Consider the following 22,375-nt stretch of genomic DNA (forward strand, 5'->3'; position numbering starts at 1 on the left):
TCCATATTTGGAAAATTATTATCCCTCAAATCTTGGTTTTTACAAAACTATCCTCCAATTCTCTCCTGTTGGGTTTCATTCCCCTTGGTTTAACGAAGTTGTTTTCTTAGCAGGCTAACACCATAAAGAAATCCCAATAATAACATGTTTGCAATATTTTTCAGTTTGAAAACTAAAATTGTTAAGCGGGGAAGGCAGAAAAAAAAAATCAATGTGAGATAAGTGAGAGGCAGTTTTGTAAATATCAAGATTTGGAGGATAACTTTCAACTAAGAAAGATTTGAGGGGTATATAGCAATAATCCCGATATTAAATTAGGAGAAAAAAAACTAATTTGATGCTAGCGATTAAAGTTGACTGTTGTAAATGAGCACGTAGGCTTCCTTCTCGATGATTTTTCATTTCTAAATTTCCTTTTTTCTTCACTTGAAAGTCAGATGGAGCGTGTGCATTCCCACGTCGTACTCAACCTCTGTTTTTTTAAAGTCGGCCATCTATGAGCATCCTACTGATCGTTTGAATTTGTGGTTACCTTTTCGAATTATAATTCTTTCTCAAATTAATGAAGATGGATGACTGTATCGTAAAACAAATTGTAAGAAGTTGGAATGACGTTAACCATTATAAATTAGGTCATTATGACCCTTGATAACGTTCATATTTCTCCGGAGAAATGAATTATGGTAGCAGTTTATTTCACAAGAAAATGAAGATTTGCAATAAGAATTATCAAGAGAAGGAAAAAAAAACCCTACAGAAACACACTCTTTTAGCATCAAATGCATAAAGGAAAGAAACTATAAACAAAAGTTTCAACTATAATGCTATAATATATGCAGATACATTTATATTATTATTGCATATCAAGGAGAAAAGGGCTAAAAAGTAGTAGAGCGTGTATATAGAAAATATTAGACAAAATCATGTGGCAAATCATGTTAAAGAATGTAGAATATTTGGACCAAAATTTCAGATCTCTAAGATTAGAATTTTCTTAGATTATCAATTGTCCAATAGACATGGTCTATTGAATAATTTCTTAAAACATTAAACCTATCACATTAAAAAAAGTTTAAACTACTCTAAACCCCCAAGTAAACCCCGATAACTTTCAAAATTGCTCTAAATCCCCGGTAACTTTTATGCTTTACAGAAAATCCCCGATAAAGATTTTCATTTTGCACAATAACCATCAAATTAGAAAGAAAAAGCAACATAAAAGACATTTTGAATGTTATCGGGGGTTTAGTGTAATTTACCCAAAAGATATTTGGTGTTATATCCAAAATCATTGGGGGGGTTTAGCGCAATTTGGAAAGTCATTGGGAAATAGTTTGGGGGTTTAGTGCAATTTACCAAAAAAATGAATTACATAGCAGTCTCATTAATTTTTTGGTTAAATGAAGCCGAAAAATAACCCAAAAACATAAACCGGCGATGATTAAAGGTGCTGGAAAAAGAGGCCAGTTGAGTGCACCAACGAGAGACTCATTAGATACAAACCCCTGCGTGCAGCTCGTTTGATCATCAGCAGATCAGGACCAGATCATGATCACGAGGGCTAATGGCGGCGGCGGCTGCTGCTGCGATCACCTCGCTCTGCTCCTCGCGGCCTCGTCTCTCTTGGTTCGCGCTTTTGCTTCCCCTCTTCTTGGGGTTTCACCTCAAGGTTCTTCTATCTCTTCTTCATTATTTCTTTTTACTCCTTTTTTTGGAATTTTATGGAGAAAAGGAATCAATAGGTTATACTGACTTCAGATGAGAAGTATTATTTGGACGGAGCGGTGATCTTCTGCAAGGATGGGTCCAAGTCTTTCCCGAGGAATCGGCTCAACGATGGATTCTGTGATTGCCCTGATGGAACCGACGAACCTGGTAAATTTCCATTAATCCCCCTAATTTAACTCATCATCATCATCATCATCATCATTCCTACTTCCTGTTGAACTAGCTGTTTTATTTGGAGAGGAGAAGATTTAGAATCAAATTTAAGCAGTTCTTTAATTGAAGCACCAGTTTCCATAAAATTAGGGTTTTTGTGGTGAGCAACTCCGTGAGTAAGGATCGATGGATATTATTGTTGAGATTTGGCAATTGACTGTCATATTGATGTCAACATCTACCGTTTTGGTGCTTAATTCCTTGTCATGGGAGCTTTGGAACTGAATGGGAGCTCGAAAAACAAGACTTATTGGCTGTGTAGTTTGAGGTCAGGCTGCCACGGAGGACCTCTCGAAATTCTCATAGGTGAAGGAAATCTGACAAAATGATGTAAGGGGCTGTTTGGTTGATGTATTTGGCATTGTGGGTTGGGCAGAAAACCTGTCAAAAGAACACTTTTGACAGGCTTTTTGCCCAAAACACCTCTAAAAAAAGGCGTTTTGGGCAGAAAGCCTGCCAAAAATGTTCTTTTGGCAGGTTTTCTGCCCAACCCCCAATGCTAAATACATCAACCAAACAGCCCCTAAATGAAACTAGCTATTGAAAATTGGTCTCTGCAACATTAACGCTAATGCATTGAAGAGTAAAAACCTTGAAGCTTTTTTGATTTTCTTTTTCCGGACAAACATTTATGATGTAGATAAGTAAGAAGCAATTATTATCAAATTTGAAACTTGTATTTACTATTTTTCTTCTGTAGGCTGATATGAGTAATTGTAGGCGTCTAAAAATGCCTATGGGTGTCCGCACACAGCTCGAGACGGAGAGAAGACGATGAACGTCGTTATCTGAGTCTAAGAGGATTATCTGACGTTGACAAACACCTGAAGCAAAACAGCAAACCGAGTGGCCTGCACGCTTATCAATCAGCTCGCGCGCGTCGGTCAACACGTGCGCGTCAATCAGCTCGCGCGCATCAATCAACGCGCGTCCGATAATCAGTTCGCGCGCGTCGGTCAACACGCGTGCATCAATCAACACGCGCGTATATCAACCAACGCGATTTCGACAGTCAATCCCGCAACGAAGCATGCAAGTCAACAAGACGGTCAAACATGCAAAACGGTGGAAAATACAAGTCCCGGAAGAGTAAAAAAAACCAAAAGAAAGTGTCCCCGCGGGTCAGATTTCTCCCGCGCGCTGTTTTGACCCCCTGTTCGGTTTTTGACGGGTTTTCTCGGGATTTGTTGGTTCCTGAGCATCCCAACTGATCTGATATCATCCCCAAACATTGTTAATCAGTTATTAACTGAAGATAAGGAGGAATCATTCATTCTTATCCCAAATAACCGCTTCCGAAGCTTATAAATACGAGCTCAGGTGCTCATTTCTCAGGGGTGATTGATTATCAAGACGATGAGGTGCTGCCGGATTGTGGAGTCAAAGGAGCACGGATTTCAGTGAGGGTTGACAGATATTGACGAGTTCTTCGGCATAAAAAAGGAGAGTTCGAGAGATCCGACACCCGTTCCCGTCCGTTCCTCGAGATCAGGCTTGGTCTTGATCTCGAGAAGAGTTCTGATTTTGCTTGGTCGATCTCAGCGCTTCAAATCAAATACTTCCTCGGTGAAGGCGAAGCTCTGTCGAATTTTTCATCAATCGGATTCAGATCAAAGGCGGTCCACGGATAAACCCCGGCACAGGCAAAGATCCCACGCAAGTAGAAGACCGATAAACGATTTCTGCGTTTGTTTAACGAGAATTGTATTTTTTTTTTGTTTTCATTGTGTAAAAGTCTTATAAAAAGACTATCTTTTTCGTTTTCATTGTAACGACCGAAGTTGTAATGAATACCGTAATGAATACAATAATTTTTGACGCAAGCAAACTGGCGATCACAGTGGGAGGGTCGGACTCGAGTGACCCGCGAAGTGGAGGATCGGATCCAAGTGCGCAGGTCACTCAAATCCGACCCTCCACTTTGCGGGTCACCCGAATCCGACCCTTCAACCCGCGGGTCGCCCAAGTCTGACCCGCGTCAGAGTCAAGACAGAAGACGTTCTGCACCGGTTTTGTCGATCCTTTCGAGTTTCGCACCTCTAGTGGAACCCCGCGACAGCGTGGATTTATCCCGATTCAAAGTGAGGATGGTCGATCGCCTGGGTCCTTTGCATGAGGATCAAGGCAAAGTTCTGATCGAAGAACGCTTGGGTCCGGTGATTGAACCCCGAGCGACTCGTTGAGCTGGGGGTCGCAGACGCCCTCGCAATAATTTCAAACCTTCTCATAAAGGGAAAACAACGGTTTTCACCCGCCTGGGGGTGTGTATCCAAAACTAGGAGCCTATTGAGATCCTGCGCTCCCAAAAGCGTAGTTCTAAACACGTGACTCTTGAGAATGCTAATAAAGCGGCAAATCCCCTGAAAGAAACGTATTCATCTGACAATGACAACGTTATACCAGGTGATTCATGTCAACACCCGATAGGTTGCTCCGATCATCTGACCGATGAGTTGTATTATCGGGCGGGGGGTACGAACAAATCTCGAAAGAGAAGTACCCAGAAAGCGGACCCTCACTGTCCGTGCGCTAAGATTATCAGGACAGTATTATCAGCGTGTAGTTGCCCCAAAACTGCTCCGCAGAGGGTCTCGGTATTTGAAAGGATCTCCAACGAAAATGCTAAGTCCAATCTAAAGCGTCTCCGTAAGAAACGATTGGTCACTCAAGGTGACGAACCCCCAGAGGTTACCATCAATATGGTTGATAAGGGAAAATCAATTCGACCTTCTAGCTCTGATCCGCTTGTATCGCATCGTCTAACCCGGTTACGATCAGGAACTATTAGACAAAGGGACTTTATGAGAATACAGAGAGGGTTATCCTCGGATGATGAAGCATCGGATGCTAACTCGGTAATCGCTTCTGATAATACGGTATCCAGTCCGGGACAATTCCGTGAAGTGTTCATGATCAACACCGAGTAAATCGCTAAAATTCTCGAGGATGCTCTAACCAAACAGAAAGAGGCATTCAAGATCGAAATGGAAATGACTATGCTACGAATGAGGGAAGAGCATGATCAACAAATTCGGGCTCTGTCCAATCAGTTCGGTGAATCCAGCCGTCGTAACCTTGCTGACCAAATAGGTAGCGATTCAGATGTGGATGAACATCTCGATACTGAGAACCCTCCCCTTGACCAAAACGCTAGGGGTAGTCCTACTAATAATGACAACACTGGGGGTGGTCCCGTTATTCCTCTTAAGAATCGTCCAAGCCCCGATACGAGCGAAGATGAGAAAATAAAAGATCTCGAGAGCAAAATTAAAGCTCTGATGTCTGCTCGAGAGGTGAAAAGGACCGGTATTTCGTGTTCATATCCGAGAGAGTGAGATTCGATCCCGTATCTGACGAAGTTTAACCTGATCAAGTTCACACCGTTTGATGGGAAGGGTTCGCCCACTCAGCATTTGATCTACTTCAAGTCCCACTTGGGCATGATCTCCGGTAATGAAGCTTTGATGGTTCGGTCATTCGTTGGTATCCTTCGCGGGCCGGCCTTCGATTGGTACCGCCGTCTCAAGCCCGTAAGTATTAACAACTGGGACGATATGGAGAGTTCATTTCTCGGCAATTTCTTTGACGACGACGACGAGGTATCCATCAGGATACTTTTTGATGAGAAACAAGAAGATGATGAGACAGTCGACGACTTCGTCAAGCGTTTTCGGAATAAAGTAATGAACTGCCGAGATCCGATCACGGAGGATTTCATCCTCCAGACATGTCATAACAACATATCTATTGAGATATTAGAAGTTATGGGAGTCGCACCATCCAACATTTGGAAAGACTTGAAGGTGCGCGGCGAACAAGCCGAACGCTTCCTCCGAAGGAAGAAGGCCGAGAGGAGCCAACCGACGGCTAATCCTCCGAACTCGAACTTCGCCTCCCGTGGTAAGGGCAAAGCACCTGCAGCTGCTGTTGGTGCTAATCAAACGTCACAACAGCAATCCCGAAGGCAGCAAAAGACTTCGGACCCGAGACTCCAAAAAGAGTATTCCTTCAAGGACGAAGACGTTCCAGCCATCTTCGAATCCCTCCTTAAAAACAACAAGATCAAGCTACCACCTATCGTAAATCAGGAGGAAGCTGATAATACTGCGGATCCAAAGTACTGTGCGTAAGATCAAGCTACCACCTATCGTAAATCAGGAGGAAGCTGATAATACTGCGGATCCAAAGTACTGTGCGTTCACAGGAGGGTCCTTCATTCCACCAAGGATTGTTTTGCTCTTAAGAATAGCATCCAAACCTTGGTTGAAGCCGGCGTTATATCGCTCAATTAAGTCAAATGAGAATGGCAACACTCCGACAAGTATAAGAGTATAAACTGCTCCTTCTCACACTCCGACAAGTATAAGAGTATAAACTGCTCCTTCTCACACTCCGAAGAGTATACGAGTATAAACTGTTTCTCAATACTCTAATAGGTATATGAGTCTAAACTGTTTCCTACTGTTGACGGGAAGTTCCTGGAGAATGTTTATATGTAATATTCTTAAGGATAACCCGGTCATGTAACTGAATATAATATCCGAACCAGTTCCGCAAAGAAAGCTGGGGGTGGATGATTTATGTAACGGGAAGTTCCCGGAAGAATGCTACATGTAATTTTCTTAGGGTAACCCGATCATTACAAACAAAGTGATGAACACTAAACCCCCACTGTGATTTCCGAACACTCTTTTTCTGAGACGAGATTCGATCACTTCGTTGGATCAATCTTCCCTCACAAGATTTCCATTGGTGTTTGACGACTCACAGTCTTCCATCACAAAATCCCCTATCGATCAGACTAATTAACGGTGGCACCACTAAAACTCCTTTCGCATTGAACTCACTCAAACTTTTATGTGTTTGTGCACTCAACATTTCCATTATTAAATTTCGGACATAGTACTTGGAATTTCAACATCCTAATCATTGACGATTGTCAAACCCCTCCGTGCTAAGTATTTGTTACTTAACACCAGGAATCCCCTTTGAGTGATTTGTACGAATCAACACTCCTACAGTAATTTATACTCCCACTCTCACTTGGTCAAACCTTCCTACAGTTAGGACCACATTCAAAATCCCCTCTCGATTCCTTCAATGAACGAGAGGTTCATTTTCAAATCGAGCGATCAAACCTTCCTACAATTAGGATCGTCTCAAACCTCCCATTCGGTCAAACCTTCCTACAGTTAGGACCACAATCAAAATCCCCTCTCGATTCCTTCAATGAACGAGAGGTCCACAAATCGAGTGATCAAACCTATAAAAGTTAGGATAATCTCACACTCCTACTCTCACTTGGTCAAACCTTCCTACAGTTAGGACCACAGTCAAAATCTCCTCTCGATTCCTTCAATGAACGAGAGATCAATTTTCAAATCGAATGATCAAACCTTCCTACAGTTAGGGTCACCTCAAACTCCCGCTTGGTCAAACCTTCCTACAGTAAGGACCAAAACCATAATTCATTCTCGATAAACGAGAAATCCATCTTTAGTTCGGTAATCAAACCTTCCGACAGTTAGGGTTATCCGAATCTTTTTGATTCTCGGAGTGGAGATCCCACTCTTAGTTTCACATTCTCGGATCCTTGAAGTGGAGATCCCACTTTGAGTTTCTTTTTGCAACTGGAGATAGAATATAAAATTCTTCCTCTTCAGTTTTGGGAGATAGAATATAAAATTCTTCCTCTCCCGTATTGGGTTCGTCTTTGCCCCAAGAGAAGACATCATTTTTTTAACTCCTAAAATCCGTGCCTCACACACACGGGGAATTTTATCCCGAATCCTAAGTAGGGATAAGTCAACGCCTAACACGCGTTGTCGGTCAGTCTTTTATCGTAAAAAGGATAAAAGCTCACATATTCGATATTGTGGCAGGTTATTATTAATAACACCAAAATCCGTGCCTCACACGCACGGGGAATTTTATCCCGAATCCTAAGAAGGGATAAGTCAACGTCTAACACGCGTTGTCGGTTTAGTCTTTCACCGAGTGAAAAAGACACCAGAATCCGAGTCTGGGGACTTTTATCCCGAAGCCTAAGTAGGGATAAGTCAGCGCCTAATACGCGTTGCCGGGTAGTCTATTCCCGTGAGAAAGACGAGGTCTACGTATTCAATATCGTAGCACTAAGAGAGTTAACTCTCTTAACACAACGTTACATGCGGAACGGACTTAAACAATCCGCATGCAAGCCCGATTCAAACGGTAATCGGTAAAGGCATATCAAACCCGTTGAAGGCTAAGGGTTTGCCAAAAACCTTAAAGTCTACGCCTAATACGCATCGCCGTTTAGTCCTTTCACGTGAGAAATACGAAGTCTACGTATTCAATATCGTAGCACTAAAAGAGTTAACTCTTTTAGCATAACGTCACATGCGGAAGCATGCTAGTCCGACTCAAACGGTAGTCGGTAAAGGCTTATCAAACCCGTTGATGGCTGAGAATTTGCCAAAAATTCTATAAATGCGAGTCATTGACGCATCAGCTTCATTAGTTGGTCTCATGACTTGAGCATCCAACAACTTCAGGATAAGATCCATACATGCAGATGAATCAGATTTAATAGTTGGTCCTGCAGCCCAACATTTGGGACCGTCACGCTCCAATGTCTTAAGAGCTTAAACTGTGTTAACGCCGATCAACGCGTTACGGCAAAAGTCAACGCCGCACAACGCGTTACAGTAAATATCGATGTCAGTCAACGCATCGGCAATCTCGCCAAAATAAGGCAAAAGATGACTCCAATGATTTTAATTACAATCAGATATAAATTCCCGACGGAGATGATCAGTTCAAAGTCAACTCAATGGCACGAGCTAAGTTCAGAAAGTTACACACCAATCTCAGTTCAAGATTTCGACAGCGGTCAGACGATAAACGCAGCATCGGAAGAACTTCATCTATTCGACGAAACAATGAATAAATTAAAGACTAAAGAAGTTAAGAATTGAGATAGTTCAAGGTCACTCTACGAAATTGAGAAGATGGCCTATCTTATCCAAAGCATTACAGACTCCTCAATAAAAGAATGAGTCTGAAATACTTTGGAGGGGGTATCTGTAGGTGTCTAAAAATGCCTATGGGTGTCCGCACACAGCTCGAGACAGAGAGAAGACTATGAACGTCGTTATCTGAGTCTAAGAGGATTATCTGACGTTGACAAACGCCTGAAGCAAAACAGCAAACCGAGTGGCCTGCACGCTTATCAATCAGCTCGCGCGCGTCGGTCAACACGCGCGCGTCAATCAGCTCGCGCGCATCAATCAACGTGCGTCCGACAATCAGTTCGCGCGCGTCGGTCAACACGCGTGCATCAATCAACACGCGCATATATCAACCAACGCGATTTCGACAGTCAATCCCGCAACGAAGCATGCAAGTCAACAAGACGGTCAAACACACAAAACGGTGGAAAATACAAGTCCCAGAAGAGTAAAAAAAACCAAAAGAAAGTGTCAGGCTTCGGAACCCGTGCCGATGCGGGACAGCCGAAACCGACCCGCACCAGCGCGGGTCGGCCGAAACCGACCCGCACCAGCGATTGATTATCAAGACGAGGAGGTGCTGCCGGATTGTGGAGTCAAAGGAGCACGAATTTCAGCGAGGGTTGACAGATCTTGGCGAGTTCTTCGGCATAAAGAATGAGAGTTCGAGAGATTCGACACCCGTTCCCGTCCGTTCCTCGAGATCAGGCTTGGTCTTGATCTCGAGAAGAGTTCTGATTTCACTTGGTCGATCTCAGCGCTTCAAATCAAATACTTCATCGGTGAAGGTGAAGTTCTGCCGAATTTTCCATCAACCGGATCCAGATCAAAGGCGGTCTACGGATAAACCCCGGCACAGGGAAAGATCTCACGCAAGCAGAAGACCGATAAACGATCTCTGCGTTTGTTTAACGAGAATTGTATTTTTTTTGTTTTTATTGTGTAAAAGTCTTATAAAAAGACTATCTTTTTCGTTTTCATTGTAACGACCGAAGTTGTAATGAATACCGCAATAAATACAATAATTTTCGACGCAAACAGTAATGAGTACCAAATTCTTCGAATTCAAATCGCGTGTTCATTCAATGTTCTAAAATGCAAATTAAGCGGTCGCTTTTGGAACCACTTCAAGTAGGGAAAAAGCACTTTATTATGCAGTCATCCGTATAAGCGAACACATTTTCAGTAAGTGCGCGTATAATTTTTATTTATACGTGCGCTATTTTTTTAAATCCTTTTTGGGTTAAACCCGATTTGACTACTAAAGTTAAAAAAAAGCCTAACTCTATAAAGTTTTCCCAAAGTTCCACTACTCCCTCTATTCTCTCTCTTGTTTGAACCCAGTGGCCGTGACAAATATCTCATCCTTTGCCGACGCTTGCTCAAACTCGAGCCGCTCGTAGAAACTCACGGGAAGATCATACGACATCTGACGCTCTCCCTTCAAGCTCTCCGGCGAAATAGATCAGTTGAAGCTTCTAAGTATATTTTCTATTTTTCATGAATTTTATATATTTTAACATATGATGAATAATAAATATATATTAAAAATTCAAAAGTGTATAATTTCGCATACTACGATTAATCGTTAAGCGCTTCCAGACCACACAAATAATTAAACTGTGTTCTTGAACATTGTGTCCATTCGTATGCATACATGCATTAGTACTTATGCAGGTTTCTGTCTATGTATTACAATTACAATGAAATGTGTTTATGCTTGTCAAAGAGATAGTTCTGATAAAGGTACATATCATATGAGAAATTAATTTTGGACCCAAAATCATGGGGCCAATTAAGGGACATGTGATGTGTATCTATGATAGCTGTTGATCTTTGTTCGAATCCCAAAAAAAGGCACGTGTCACCTTGTCCCCATGGTTTGGGTCCAAAAAGAACTCTCCATGTCATGTCCAAAAAGAACACTCCATGTCATATATGTAGTCTAGCACATCTAAAATGGCTCAAATTGCTAATTCAATGCCTTGAAGTACTATTGATCCATCCACAGTGTATTTCGTTAGGCTTCACTTCTAGGATGTCTTCAACTTTGATATTTAAGTATGTTTTCAGTAATTCAGTGGTTTAGAGGTTGCCCAGAAAAGAGAAAAAGAAGGAAGGAAAGTAGGCATTTGATCCTTCTCAATTTCTGCTAAAAAATTTCTGAGATTTAAACCCAACAGATGTCCATATGGACTCCCCCAGAACACATGAGAAATAAGATTCATATATTTTTTTATTCTAATTTAGCGAAATGATTTAAGCAGTTTTCTGAATATTAGCGACATTGAGCTATTTAATTTTTTTTTTTGTTAACAAGGATATTTTCTGGGGTCCCAGCTGTATCTTTTTTACTTTATATAATCTTGAAAGGAAAGTACATAACACCAGGGGACACATATATCTTACATCGTAACATAGTGCCATAGTCATCCCTCTGAGTACTAGTTCAAGATAACATGAGAAATAAGAAAACAATTAGTACGTCCATAATACACCAAAATAAGACAGAAGATTATAAAGTTACTCAAAATTGTTTGATTAAAAAGTTAACATTAAAATAATAATGCCTAATTCACAGTGACGTGAGACCACTCTTATTTCATTATTTGGATCTTGGTGCTTCCCTGTTGGCCCACTGAGTCCTTTTCTATTTGCAATTAATGTGCTGCAGGAACTTCTGCCTGCCCTGAAAGCAAATTTTATTGTAGAAATGCAGGAGACAGGCCTCGTTTTTTGTTTTCCTCTAGAGTGAATGATCACATCTGCGGTAAGAAATTTTTATGAAAGCTGCTTTTATTCCCAGTTTCTAAGTTATTTCAATTAGTAATTTATTATTATTAGAGTCCTCTAATTATTCTCAACTACCGTTTGGCAATTCAATGGGTGATACTTAGTTCTCTAATTAATATTTACTTCTCCCTATAAAACTTTCTAGATTGTTGTGATGGAAGCGACGAGTATGATGGTGGCATCACTTGTCCTAACACCTGCACCAAAGATGGAAATGATCTCAACTTCAGGAGTGATGAACAAGATTCAAAAAGAACCAAGTCAAGTGATATTAATGCGCAAGAAAGAATAAGTGACGTTGATTTGGAGGACTTCATCCAAAATCTAAAAGGTACTAAAAGATGGAACTGATTTAAACTTCAGGATCGATGAACAAGGTTCCACGAGAACCAATCCAAATGATATTAACGCACAAGAAAGAATAAGCCTGATATATAAGTTAATTCTTTAGTGTATTGGATAAACTAATATGGACGCTCTGGCTTGTTAATGTGCAGGATTTAAAGTTGCTATAGTTGTGGAGTTGGGTATTGCAGTATGTTTAGTGACCTTTTTCCTATTTTATCGGCATAATAGAGTTCGAAGGAGACGCTTGTTGCGAAGGAATCGGTAAACCTAACTTTTCTGCTCATAAAATTTTATAAACCATATGCTGCAAATTCTTTCCTCAGTTTACTACAAACGGATACAACTCGTTCATGTATATGGTTTGCTATAGTTTCATGTCAAGCAAACCTTGGTGACTGCTATAACATTTCTTAAAACTTCATGACTAGATGATGGCCTTTATCGATTTGCTTCTTATTGGGCAGCTAAAGCTATGGTTGCTTCAAACAGAAAACATGAAGACTCAAACTATCTTTTTTACTTTTCTCGTCTTTCCTTCTTCATTCTACTGTTTCTTCTCTTATTTTCTTTATTGTATTTATATTCTCTTCTTTTCCTTTTAGCTTATCATTGTTGAAGTGGTTTCTGAATAAGTCTATGCATTTTTGGTTTCTAGGCTGGTGCCTCAAATTTCCAGTCGCCTGAATAAGTCATTTGCCAAAAGTTAAGATATGCAAACTACTCCAATATATTGCATGATTGCAACTCGAGCATGGTCAGCTTTCTGATGCAATTTATCTGATGTTGCTAATATGATCATCAATGTTAAAAGTAGTGGGAAGTGTAGCTGTAGCATACTAGGAAGGTGCCGCCAACTCGCCAAGTGCTTATCATTTAGCTGCTGCTTTAGTAGATGCTTATGCATGTTGGATTTTTCAACAAACAAATAAACACATATAACCCACACATACGTGTGCATGCATTGTACATGTATATCAGTATATGCGCGCGCATGCACACACATGCACGCACGCGCACATGGATATCTGTACTCTCATACACATATTTTACACATTCATATTGATATGCCATCAAAATATTAACAATATATTTAATTAGAAATGCGTGCCAAAGTTAAAAATATCAATAATAGGGCATAATTCAATACAATATTGAAGAATCACTTTCATTGAATATCAAAAGAGAACTGTAAAAATATTAAGGCAAAATTGATGTATTATTCTGATTCCACCTTTCCTTAAGAAAAGAGCTTTATACACAATGTTGAAAACAAATTTGGAAAAAAATAACTAACCCTATGATGAGGAATCCTTGTAGATTACTCACCTGATGATCACCATCTATGGAATGAATGCAATCAGTACTGCTGCAATTGAAAGGAAAACTCATGTGGTAAGAAGTTGAAGTGCCATTTCCAGAATCGATTGGATCCAATGCAGTTTATGTATTAAGTTGATACCTGCTTTGGTGGGTAACTGTTTGATAAAAACAAGCCGTTTATCCGGTTAACGGGTATTGAAGTATCCACTTCAGCTTCTACTGGTATCTTTGGTCACCATGGATAAAGTTGTGGACGAGGTCCACTATGTTCTAACATCACCTGTAGCGGCAGTACTGGCTGCCTGTTGGAAAAAAAATGCCTCCTTGATAAACACCTATTTGATTGTGAGAGTGGTGGGCTGCATGAGACAAAAAGGCTCGGAACCATAGGAGGAAAGATGAAGTTTTTGTGTCTGAACTTGTTCTACCATTTAACCATCTTTCATGACATCCAAAATGTGACTAAACTCACTCTTCGGTTCCTTGCTATACTAGAACCTTGTGAGGCACCAAATTTAACACTGAAGTTTTAAGGATTTCCTGTTCTGCTTATTGTAGTCATATCTGTATTTTGTATCAGTAATGTCGCAACATGGGTTAGAGAGAACATAGTACAATTTAGCAACATAATATAAGACTTGGTTGATCTGGTTGACTTTCTTTCTGTCTGAAATCTTTTTTTTTCTTTTCTTATATTACCAATGACTTTGCCCAAGGTTTAATCAGAGGGGGTATGAAAATTTAAATTTCTGTTCTGCCGATGCGCGCACGCTAAAATATAGCAAACATGAAATTAAAAAAAATTATCCCATCAAGCTATCATGTCAATCACGAAAAATAAATTAATGTTTTCTATATAATGTATTTCTACAACTTTTCCTTTTATATCTGTTATATACAATTTGCTAATCCCTTATGGAGCTACCTAGCCTTTAGTACATATCTATTCCTCTCTGGATGATCCAGTAAACAGTATTTAGCAATAATCTAGCTCCCATGTGTTCTCATGAATTTGGATCCTTGTGTTTAATTATACAAAAGAGGACATGAAACTTTCCAAGTAGTCATCACCGAGGTCATAAAACTCCACAACTTCCATCTCTTGGCTGTGATCCGGAGCTATACTAGCCATTCTCTTCCTTGGCGGTGATTCAATTAAGTTACCATCATTTGTATTCCATTCCCTTTTTGCCCTTTTACGTCGATCATGATTTGTCTCATTGCTTTCCAAGGCCTTGACAACCATATCCATCGAAAAGTTAAGGTGAGCTCGTGGGCCTCTCATTTTCAAAGCTGCTTTATCATATGCTAAGGCAGCTTCTTCAGCAGTGTCAAAAGTTCCCAGCCAAACTCGAACTCCTTTCCTCGATGTGTCTCTTATCTCTGCTGCATATTTGCCCCAAGGCCGCCTCCTTACTCCCCTATATTGCCGTGTAGCTACTTTCTTTTCCTTTGATGGAGGTTTTGATTCAGCAGCAGAGCAAACAGTACTTCCTGTACTGAGATTAGACGAAGTCTGAAGGCCTGTAGAGTCGATAAGTCCATCAAGAAGTCCCTCCCAGCAATCGGCTCCCATTGAAATCCATCTGCCAAGACTTGGTAACCTCTGTAGGACTTCCATGTTCCTGTCCGCTTCAGGATTTGGGGGTTCTTGCCAAGTCTGAGAGCCTGCAGGAATTTTATTAAATTCTTCACTGGAATTGCAGCTTTTCTTGGTATCATAGATGAAATTGGCCCACACATTTTCTAGAAGCTTTTGAGATGCTTGAGCAGCCATGCTCAAGGTATCAAAGTGTGGGTTTTGGGTAGATTCACGGGTTATTAGAGAAGAGTATGGGAATAGGATTGTGGGTGTGCTTTATAAGCACTGCCAGCAATTGAACAGCTTAGCCCTGAGCCCTGAGAAGTTAACTTAGGCTCTCAAGAAACTTCATTTTTAAGAGATGCAGGAATTCAGGGTATAGGTAATGATTAAAGCAATTATATTAGTTAAATGTGATAGGTTGACTTATGTTATTTCAGCAACCTTTAGTTGCTTCTTATGTTTAATTGATAGATTTACTGGATATCGTTTATCTTAGTATCTGATAAACTAGTGTGCACCCCGTGCAAAGCACGACCTCCTAATTTTTTAAGCACTGCATTTTTAACTTGTCTCCCTCTAAGTTTTGATACATTTGATTTAATCATTATATGCTTAAAATTAGAAATCATATCTACTCCTCTATGCTTAAAGAAGAATCCAAATTTTAATACATTTGATTTAGAAATCAAATCTACTCCTCTATACTTAAAGAAGGATTCGAGTTTTAATACATTTGATTTGCTTTAAAGTTTATGATACAATATATACTGTAGCATTAAAAGTAACTTCAAATACAAAGGAGCAGATTTGATTTACTGTTTATGCTACAGTAAATTACATAAACAGTAACTTCGAGTGCAGAAGGCAAATTTTTACTGTTTATGCCGTAGTATCCATTGTAGTATTTACTGTAGTGTGAACAGTAACTCTTTGGACTCTCCTTTAAGTATAGAGGAGTAGATACCAGATTACTGACATCTGGTTGTTGTAATCACCTCTTCCAATCGTGTCAAGTAGGCTTTTCATGGTTCACGTTTGTCATAGAGATAAGTGATGAAGTTAATCTTGTATAGTAAATAGTACGAGTGTGATGGCCCATTTTTGTTATTTATGTTCGCATTATAATAATAGAGATGTGTTGTAACCCCCCTTAGCTGGTTTGATATTAAAGTTTCTCCGGCGACTTTTTTGGTATTAACAATATGCCAAATGTGCAATTAGACATGTTTTTTTTCGTCGACAAAAAAACTTGGCATTAAAGTTGAAAGTGATCTCACATGACTTTTCAGAATTATTAGAACACTAATGTGGCTTTGTTTAACTGATGTGGTTGGACTTAGATGATGTGGCATAAATAAAATTATAGACTTCTCATGTGGTTTTGATGATATAGATGTTTAGAAGGATGATTATCAATATTTTATTTGAATGAAAACATAGTTTTTTTTGCTGTAAACGTGTTTGAAATTGTCAAAAAATTCCCTATTATTCATCGATAGCAAAGAAAATGCCTAACTGCAAAATAAGTGGACTTTTAATACCTAAAAGTCACCGGAGAAACTTTTAGTACCAAACCGGTTAAGAGGGATTACAAAAAATACCAATTTGGTAATTTAGGCTCGTAAGGTCCTAAAAACATTTCCCTTTGCCTTGATGATTTCATTCTTCAAAATTTACTTGCCATCTTTTGGAAAAATAAAGAAACTAGGTTTTGACTTTTGAGATGTTTTAGACTTTCTTATTGGTTTCTTCAATTTAGTATTTTCCCTTATTTGATGTCCACATTCGCAGATCCTTCTTTCTGAAGGTATCTTTTTTTGTACCTCACCAGTATCTTCGCTATGAAATCTGCATTCTTTATCTTGAAACTTGGAAGAAAACTAGTAACTTGGAAAGAGTTATGGAAACTTATTTGCACTGTGATGCCGTCATTTGTTTGATATTTTCAACTTTAATGTCTAACTCAATCTTGGATTCTTGGTGGGCTCCAGATGACGAGCGTTGCACAGAGCACAAAAATGCTGAAGACTAAGATAATATCACCTTGAGTGCTGCTCAAAACTCTGAATCTCTATGAAATCACGCGGTTCTCCACATTAATCAGCAAGGACCAATTGTAAGTATGAAGCTTAGTATTGCGGCGACAAATATTATAATGGCTGAGGTGGTGTTTAAGTTAGTCATTATACAGTGTACGAGGAGAAACTCTCAGCAGGGCGCTGATTGAAGAGAATGTTTTGGAGTTTGGTGGGTTTGAGCTTATTATTAATTCAAGGTGAACGTGCCTGCACTTTTGCTTAAGCAAGCATGGTTATTTTCAAGGTATGAAGGGTTTTGCAAGTTATTATTATGGTGTAATTGACCTGGCAGTCTGTCATCATTGCTTGTGTTGTGAGCTTCAGACGATTGACAATTTCAGTGTATTCAATATGATATATTTTCCTCAAACAAAAAAAGGGGGAAGAAAAGATAGAAATTGAATTACGAGATAAATGAATTTTTAGGATATTAAGCAGAAAATTTTACTTACATGATGATGCATTCTGTTATACTCTACTCCAAATGAATAGATCTGAGGCCTCTTCCCTCACATGAGTGATTTTGATTGGATTTGTACTATAGTATATATTACTTCTAAGTTCGATGCTACGACCTAAAATTTGGAATTAAGATTTCTCCCGATCCCTTAATTTGTCCTAAATGAGTAGGATAGAAACTTAAGAAATATGGAGCAAGCTGGAGAAATCAAACTGGCATAGTAATAGTAAGAGTAAAAATTCTGATTTTCACCAGGCTTGAAATTATACAGCTATACGCTAGCGCCTTGTTTGACACGCATGAATTGAGTTAAGTGAGAATGAAAAGAAATAGAGAATGAAATGGAATAAGACATGTTTGGAATGCGTAAGAATGAGATGCTTGTTTTCGTTCTCATGCTTGGTTGTAATTTGAGAATGAAGTGGGATTGTGAATCTTTTCTATTTTTGACACGAGTAATTAACAAGGAGACAAATTTGGAATCTATTTTAAAAATTTTTATTTCCACGTATGCCGGAAGGCACATTCTCTATTATCTCATTAGGAATGTTTATTTTCCACATGAAATGAAATGAGAATGAAGTATAAGTGGGCATGAACATTGGTTTTGAAAAAAAATGTTGCGTTTGGTACGCGTGAACAAGGAGTGGGAATGAGAATTCCCACTCCTCATCCAGTCACGCGTGAATGTTTGTTTTCGTTCTCATTGGGAATGAGAATTCCATCCTCATCCAGTCACGTGTTCGTACCTATTAACTGCTGATCAGCCGTTTATGATTGAAAATACAAGCTATTAATAAGCTATTAATCTAACTATGATGACTATGAGAGAGGAAGCAAGGCAAGTAAGGTATGAAAAGTCAGTAAAGAAGAACAGAGTAGTTTTTCAACTCAATTTAGATAATTCCGATCAACTATTATCTTACAGTTTTTTGGAGAAAAAAAAAACACTTTTTTCTTTTTTTTTTTGCAGCTATCCGATAGCTTAAGGGGCTGTTTGGTTGTATGTTTTTACCATGTAAAATGATGGAAAGTGTAAATAAGTGGGTCCTAATGTCAGCTTTCATCATTTTACATTGTTTGTTTAAATTCTTTTTTACATGAAAAGCGTACAATTTTTGATGAGGTGTCACCGAAAGCAAAATCACCAAAATTAGGAGTGATTTTGTTAGAAAGCTTACACAATGTCATAAATGTGTCCAAAATAATAATAATAAAGTCAAAACTTGTAGAAAGTGGTGAGGTAGATAACCACTTTCCATTTTGTGTCATAAATACTCTAGTTTACATTATACTATCCAAACAATGTAATATTATTATTTTAGGATTCATAAAGATTCCTAACCAAACAATGTAAACACTCGAATGAAAAGTGGTGAGGTGGATAACCGCTTTCTATTTTGTGTCATAAATACTCTAGTTTCCTAAAGGCATCCAAACAGCCCCTAAAACAATCCCCAAAGATGTCTTATTTAGGGATTCCTGCAAGAAATTAGGTGGCGTTTCATCTGTGTCCGGCTGAGGCAAAGGCACAGTTTCTTCGATCCCAAAACTAATTAACATAAAACTCATCTCTTCACTAAAATCAAGCCAAGGCACGAATCCTAGTGTCGAAACTATGCGTCGATGACGTAAACAAAGGGACGAGAAAAGCTCTGGACTTCACGGGTGGGCTCGCCAAGCGCTGGTACTCACTGTGGCGGATCCTATGCGACCCGTGAACCAGGATTTGGCTTTACTACTACGTTAGATTGAACTAGAAATTTTAAAAAACTAAGGAAAGTACGTGCTTGGTCTGGGGCAAAAAATGAAGTGTAGATTAGTTGCAATAATGATGTTGCATGCAGTATTTGTTGCTGAAAATTAACCTCAAGTTCATTTATCTGGATATTTACTTGTTTACTATGGAAAATTACGCTACGAAAATATAACGATGTGATTTTCTTCACCTAGCTAAGCCCTATGAGTACCTATTGTCGCGTCAAATCTCTGTTTTCATGACTCAAATTTCTTTTCTAAATAGAACCGCAATATACCAAAAGTTGCCCGGTTAACATATTAACTCTGTATCTTTTGCACTAGTTATACTTAATTATAGTGCACAATTATCGAGAGCATGTAAGATGAATTATCATGGTGGTAAGAAAAATGTTATGTTTGTTTCATGTATGTGTATTTGTGTCAACATCAAATTTAATGCCTTTATTTTCTATAAATTTTTATGTACATTTATGACTTATTCCCCACTTTTAAGCTATGAAATGAACTTCTTAAGGAAGTAAATGTGATGCATTTGATTGGATTCAGATCGCATTATCAACTCCTTTTGCCATCCTACTAGTATAGGGGTAAATGGTGCGGCAAAAAAGTTTGATGGCCCGGGGGACCCCTTTTTCCTCATAACAACCATTATACTTATAATATATAGGCCCAACCTAGGATAAATTAAAGGAAAATATGCTACAAAACACATGCTTGATGATCTAAGAAACCAAATTATTCTCATTATAGAAGGAAACCTAGTGCTTCTTGTGAACTCGTTACGTGACAAAAACAGTCCTAACACTTTGTACACCACATAATGACATAATGACACTCACATAATTCTCTTTCACCTCCAACAATCAAAATGAGCATTCTTACTTTATCCTCCTCCTTCCTTCTTCTTCTCCTCCTCCTACTGAAATTGAGCTTGCAAGCTCAAGCTCAGACCAACGCCCCGAAACCGATGAATCCGGTCTCGGCCGTCTTTGCTTTTGGGGATTCAACAATGGATCCGGGCAATAATAATTTTATTGCCACAGCATTTAGAAGTGATTTCCCTCCTTATGGGAGGGATTTCTTTACTCACCTGCCAACAGGGAGGTTTACTAATGGGAAGCTTGTCACTGATTTTGCTGGTATGCGTTTCTTAATTAGTTTATTTGGGTAAATTGCAGATAATCCCTTTTGACTTTATCAAACTTCAGGTCATTTTATTAGCATTTATGACCCCTCAATTCATAAATACAGAGAAAGGGAGGTTATCTGCAATTTAATTTTCTGAAAATGCCAATAAAAGAGGTGAGGGGTGGTAAGTGCTATTGAAGATGCATGTAAGAGGGGTTATCGGCAATTTGTCCTAGTCTTTTTGTGATTAGAACTGAATTATGCCGTAGGATGATTATCAATAAAAGTTGTGGATGGTGCTTAATTAATTTGTGAGGGTGTCTCAGCTTCTTATGTGGGATTGAAGGAGGAGTTGCCTCCTTGCTTGGACTGGTCTCTTGGTATTGATGAGTTGATGACTGGAGTGAGCTTTGCATCGGCTGGATCAGGGTTTGATCCCCTAACAGCACAAATAGGGGTAATTTCTCCTTAATTAACTCTAAAAATAATACGTGCTTCATGGTGTTATGAATTATATGAATTTGCAATCTCAATTTGTATGTACATGTTTGTTTCATTACAACTTGAGACTCTTAATTTTTGTGCGTAATTATTCATTTTTCAAGGACTAACCTATTTGATTTTGAGTTGCAGGGAGTGATTCCCATGCCTCAGCAGCTTAATTACTTCAAAGATTACCTTAACAAGCTTGACTTCACAATTGGAGAAGATAAAAGAGCAGACATTATCAAAAGAGCCATCTTTGTTGTAAGTGCCGGTACTAATGACTTCATCAGTTACTCAACTCTCCCTCTTAGGCGCCAATCTTTCTCCATAGAAGGCTATCAAGGCTACATACTTCAGAATCTGAGAGTATTGTTACAGGTTTGTTTAGAAAATTTTTACTTGTTTGATAGAGTTAATTAGCATCAAATATGATTATATTTTTACCATTTGCAGGGTTTATGTGATCTTGGAGCAGAGAGAATTGTGGTAGCTGGACTCCCTCCAATTGGTTGCTTACCAGTTGTTATCACATTGAACTCGAAGGATGGCATCCATGATCGAAGCTGCATTGAGCCTGATAATGCAGTATCTTATGACTACAACAGGAAGCTTCAAGCTCTGCTTCAGGGTTACTCTACTTTGAGACAAGTTCGCATTATCTATGCAGACATATATAATCCTCTTTTCGAACTAATTCAGAGTCCAACTAAATATGGTAAGCAATCTAAAATAATTCTAGGATTAGTTTCCTGATGCACCACTTTTACTAAATGAAGTTAGGCACTTATTCTCCCAAACTTTTCCATCAGCAATTAGATCTCCTGATGTCCAAAGAGAATTATTTTTTGTTTGTTGTACCGGGACCATAGGATTAGAGGGTCACTATACGACTCAGGAAAACCTCAGGAGGGGATCCCTCGATCTACAACACATTGACGTCACATGATGACCACATGACATATATAATTCTTTTGGAACATCAGGGGGTCAACATGCAAACGGAAAAGTTTAGAAGATTGTACGCATTTAACCCATATAGTTTATGCAAATAAATAGTTTTTAAGTCTGTAATGATGCTTACTATCAGGTTTTGAGAATTCAGAAGAAGGCTGTTGTGGAACAGGATTGGTTGAAGCTTCATTCCTGTGCAATCCCAAGTCTCTTGTATGTCTCAATGCAGCCAAATATGTGTTTTGGGATTCTATCCATCCGACAGAGAAGACATATTACTACATATTCAACAGTTTAAGAGTGATGATAGATCAGATGCTTGCTTAAGAGTACTTATTAGTCTTTAAAAAAAATTTACACTTACTAGAGGTGGTGCTTGCATTTGTGTTCTTCTAGCTAGTAGTAGGGATATTGGTCTTGGTGCATAATGTTTTTTCTGTCTGTGAGACCGTAATGCCCTTGTATACAAAGAAGATAAATAAATAATGTACTTTATCATCCTACATGTGCATCATTTAGTTGTTTATGGATT

General features: G+C 39.0%; 2 protein-coding genes across 7 annotated transcripts; both read left to right on the forward strand.

Annotated features, from left to right (window-relative positions):
- On the forward strand, positions 1,436–17,508 carry LOC109840787 (glucosidase 2 subunit beta). 5 transcript variants are annotated; one of them, XR_002247058.1, is made up of 8 exons: positions 1,439–1,669; positions 1,759–1,875; positions 11,608–11,703; positions 11,872–12,057; positions 12,224–12,335; positions 12,730–12,776; positions 16,971–17,095; positions 17,171–17,508. XR_002247058.1 is itself a non-coding variant. In XM_020409554.1 (7 exons), exons 1-7 carry the CDS (start codon positions 1,565–1,567, stop codon positions 17,009–17,011), a joined length of 720 nt encoding a protein of 239 aa, XP_020265143.1. In that variant the 5' UTR covers positions 1,436–1,564; the 3' UTR covers positions 17,012–17,508. The 5 variants fall into 5 exon arrangements, 4 of the variants coding, with proteins under 4 accessions (XP_020265143.1, XP_020265144.1, XP_020265142.1 ...); XM_020409554.1 differs by having other exon boundaries at positions 1,436–1,669; positions 1,743–1,875; positions 16,971–17,508; XM_020409555.1 differs by having other exon boundaries at positions 1,440–1,669; positions 12,730–12,828; positions 16,971–17,508.
- On the forward strand, positions 20,091–22,341 carry LOC109840785 (GDSL esterase/lipase At5g45960). Of its 2 annotated transcripts, none has more exons than XM_020409551.1 (5): positions 20,091–20,417; positions 20,733–20,863; positions 21,034–21,270; positions 21,346–21,607; positions 21,980–22,341. In XM_020409551.1, exons 1-5 carry the CDS (start codon positions 20,147–20,149, stop codon positions 22,168–22,170), a joined length of 1,092 nt encoding a protein of 363 aa, XP_020265140.1. In that variant the 5' UTR covers positions 20,091–20,146; the 3' UTR covers positions 22,171–22,341. The 2 variants fall into 2 exon arrangements, with proteins under 2 accessions (XP_020265140.1, XP_020265141.1); XM_020409552.1 differs by having other exon boundaries at positions 20,093–20,417; positions 21,040–21,270.

Source organism: Asparagus officinalis, chromosome 5 (assembly GCF_001876935.1).
Source record: "Asparagus officinalis chromosome 5, Aspof.V1, whole genome shotgun sequence".
Taxonomy (NCBI): domain Eukaryota; kingdom Viridiplantae; phylum Streptophyta; class Magnoliopsida; order Asparagales; family Asparagaceae; genus Asparagus; species Asparagus officinalis.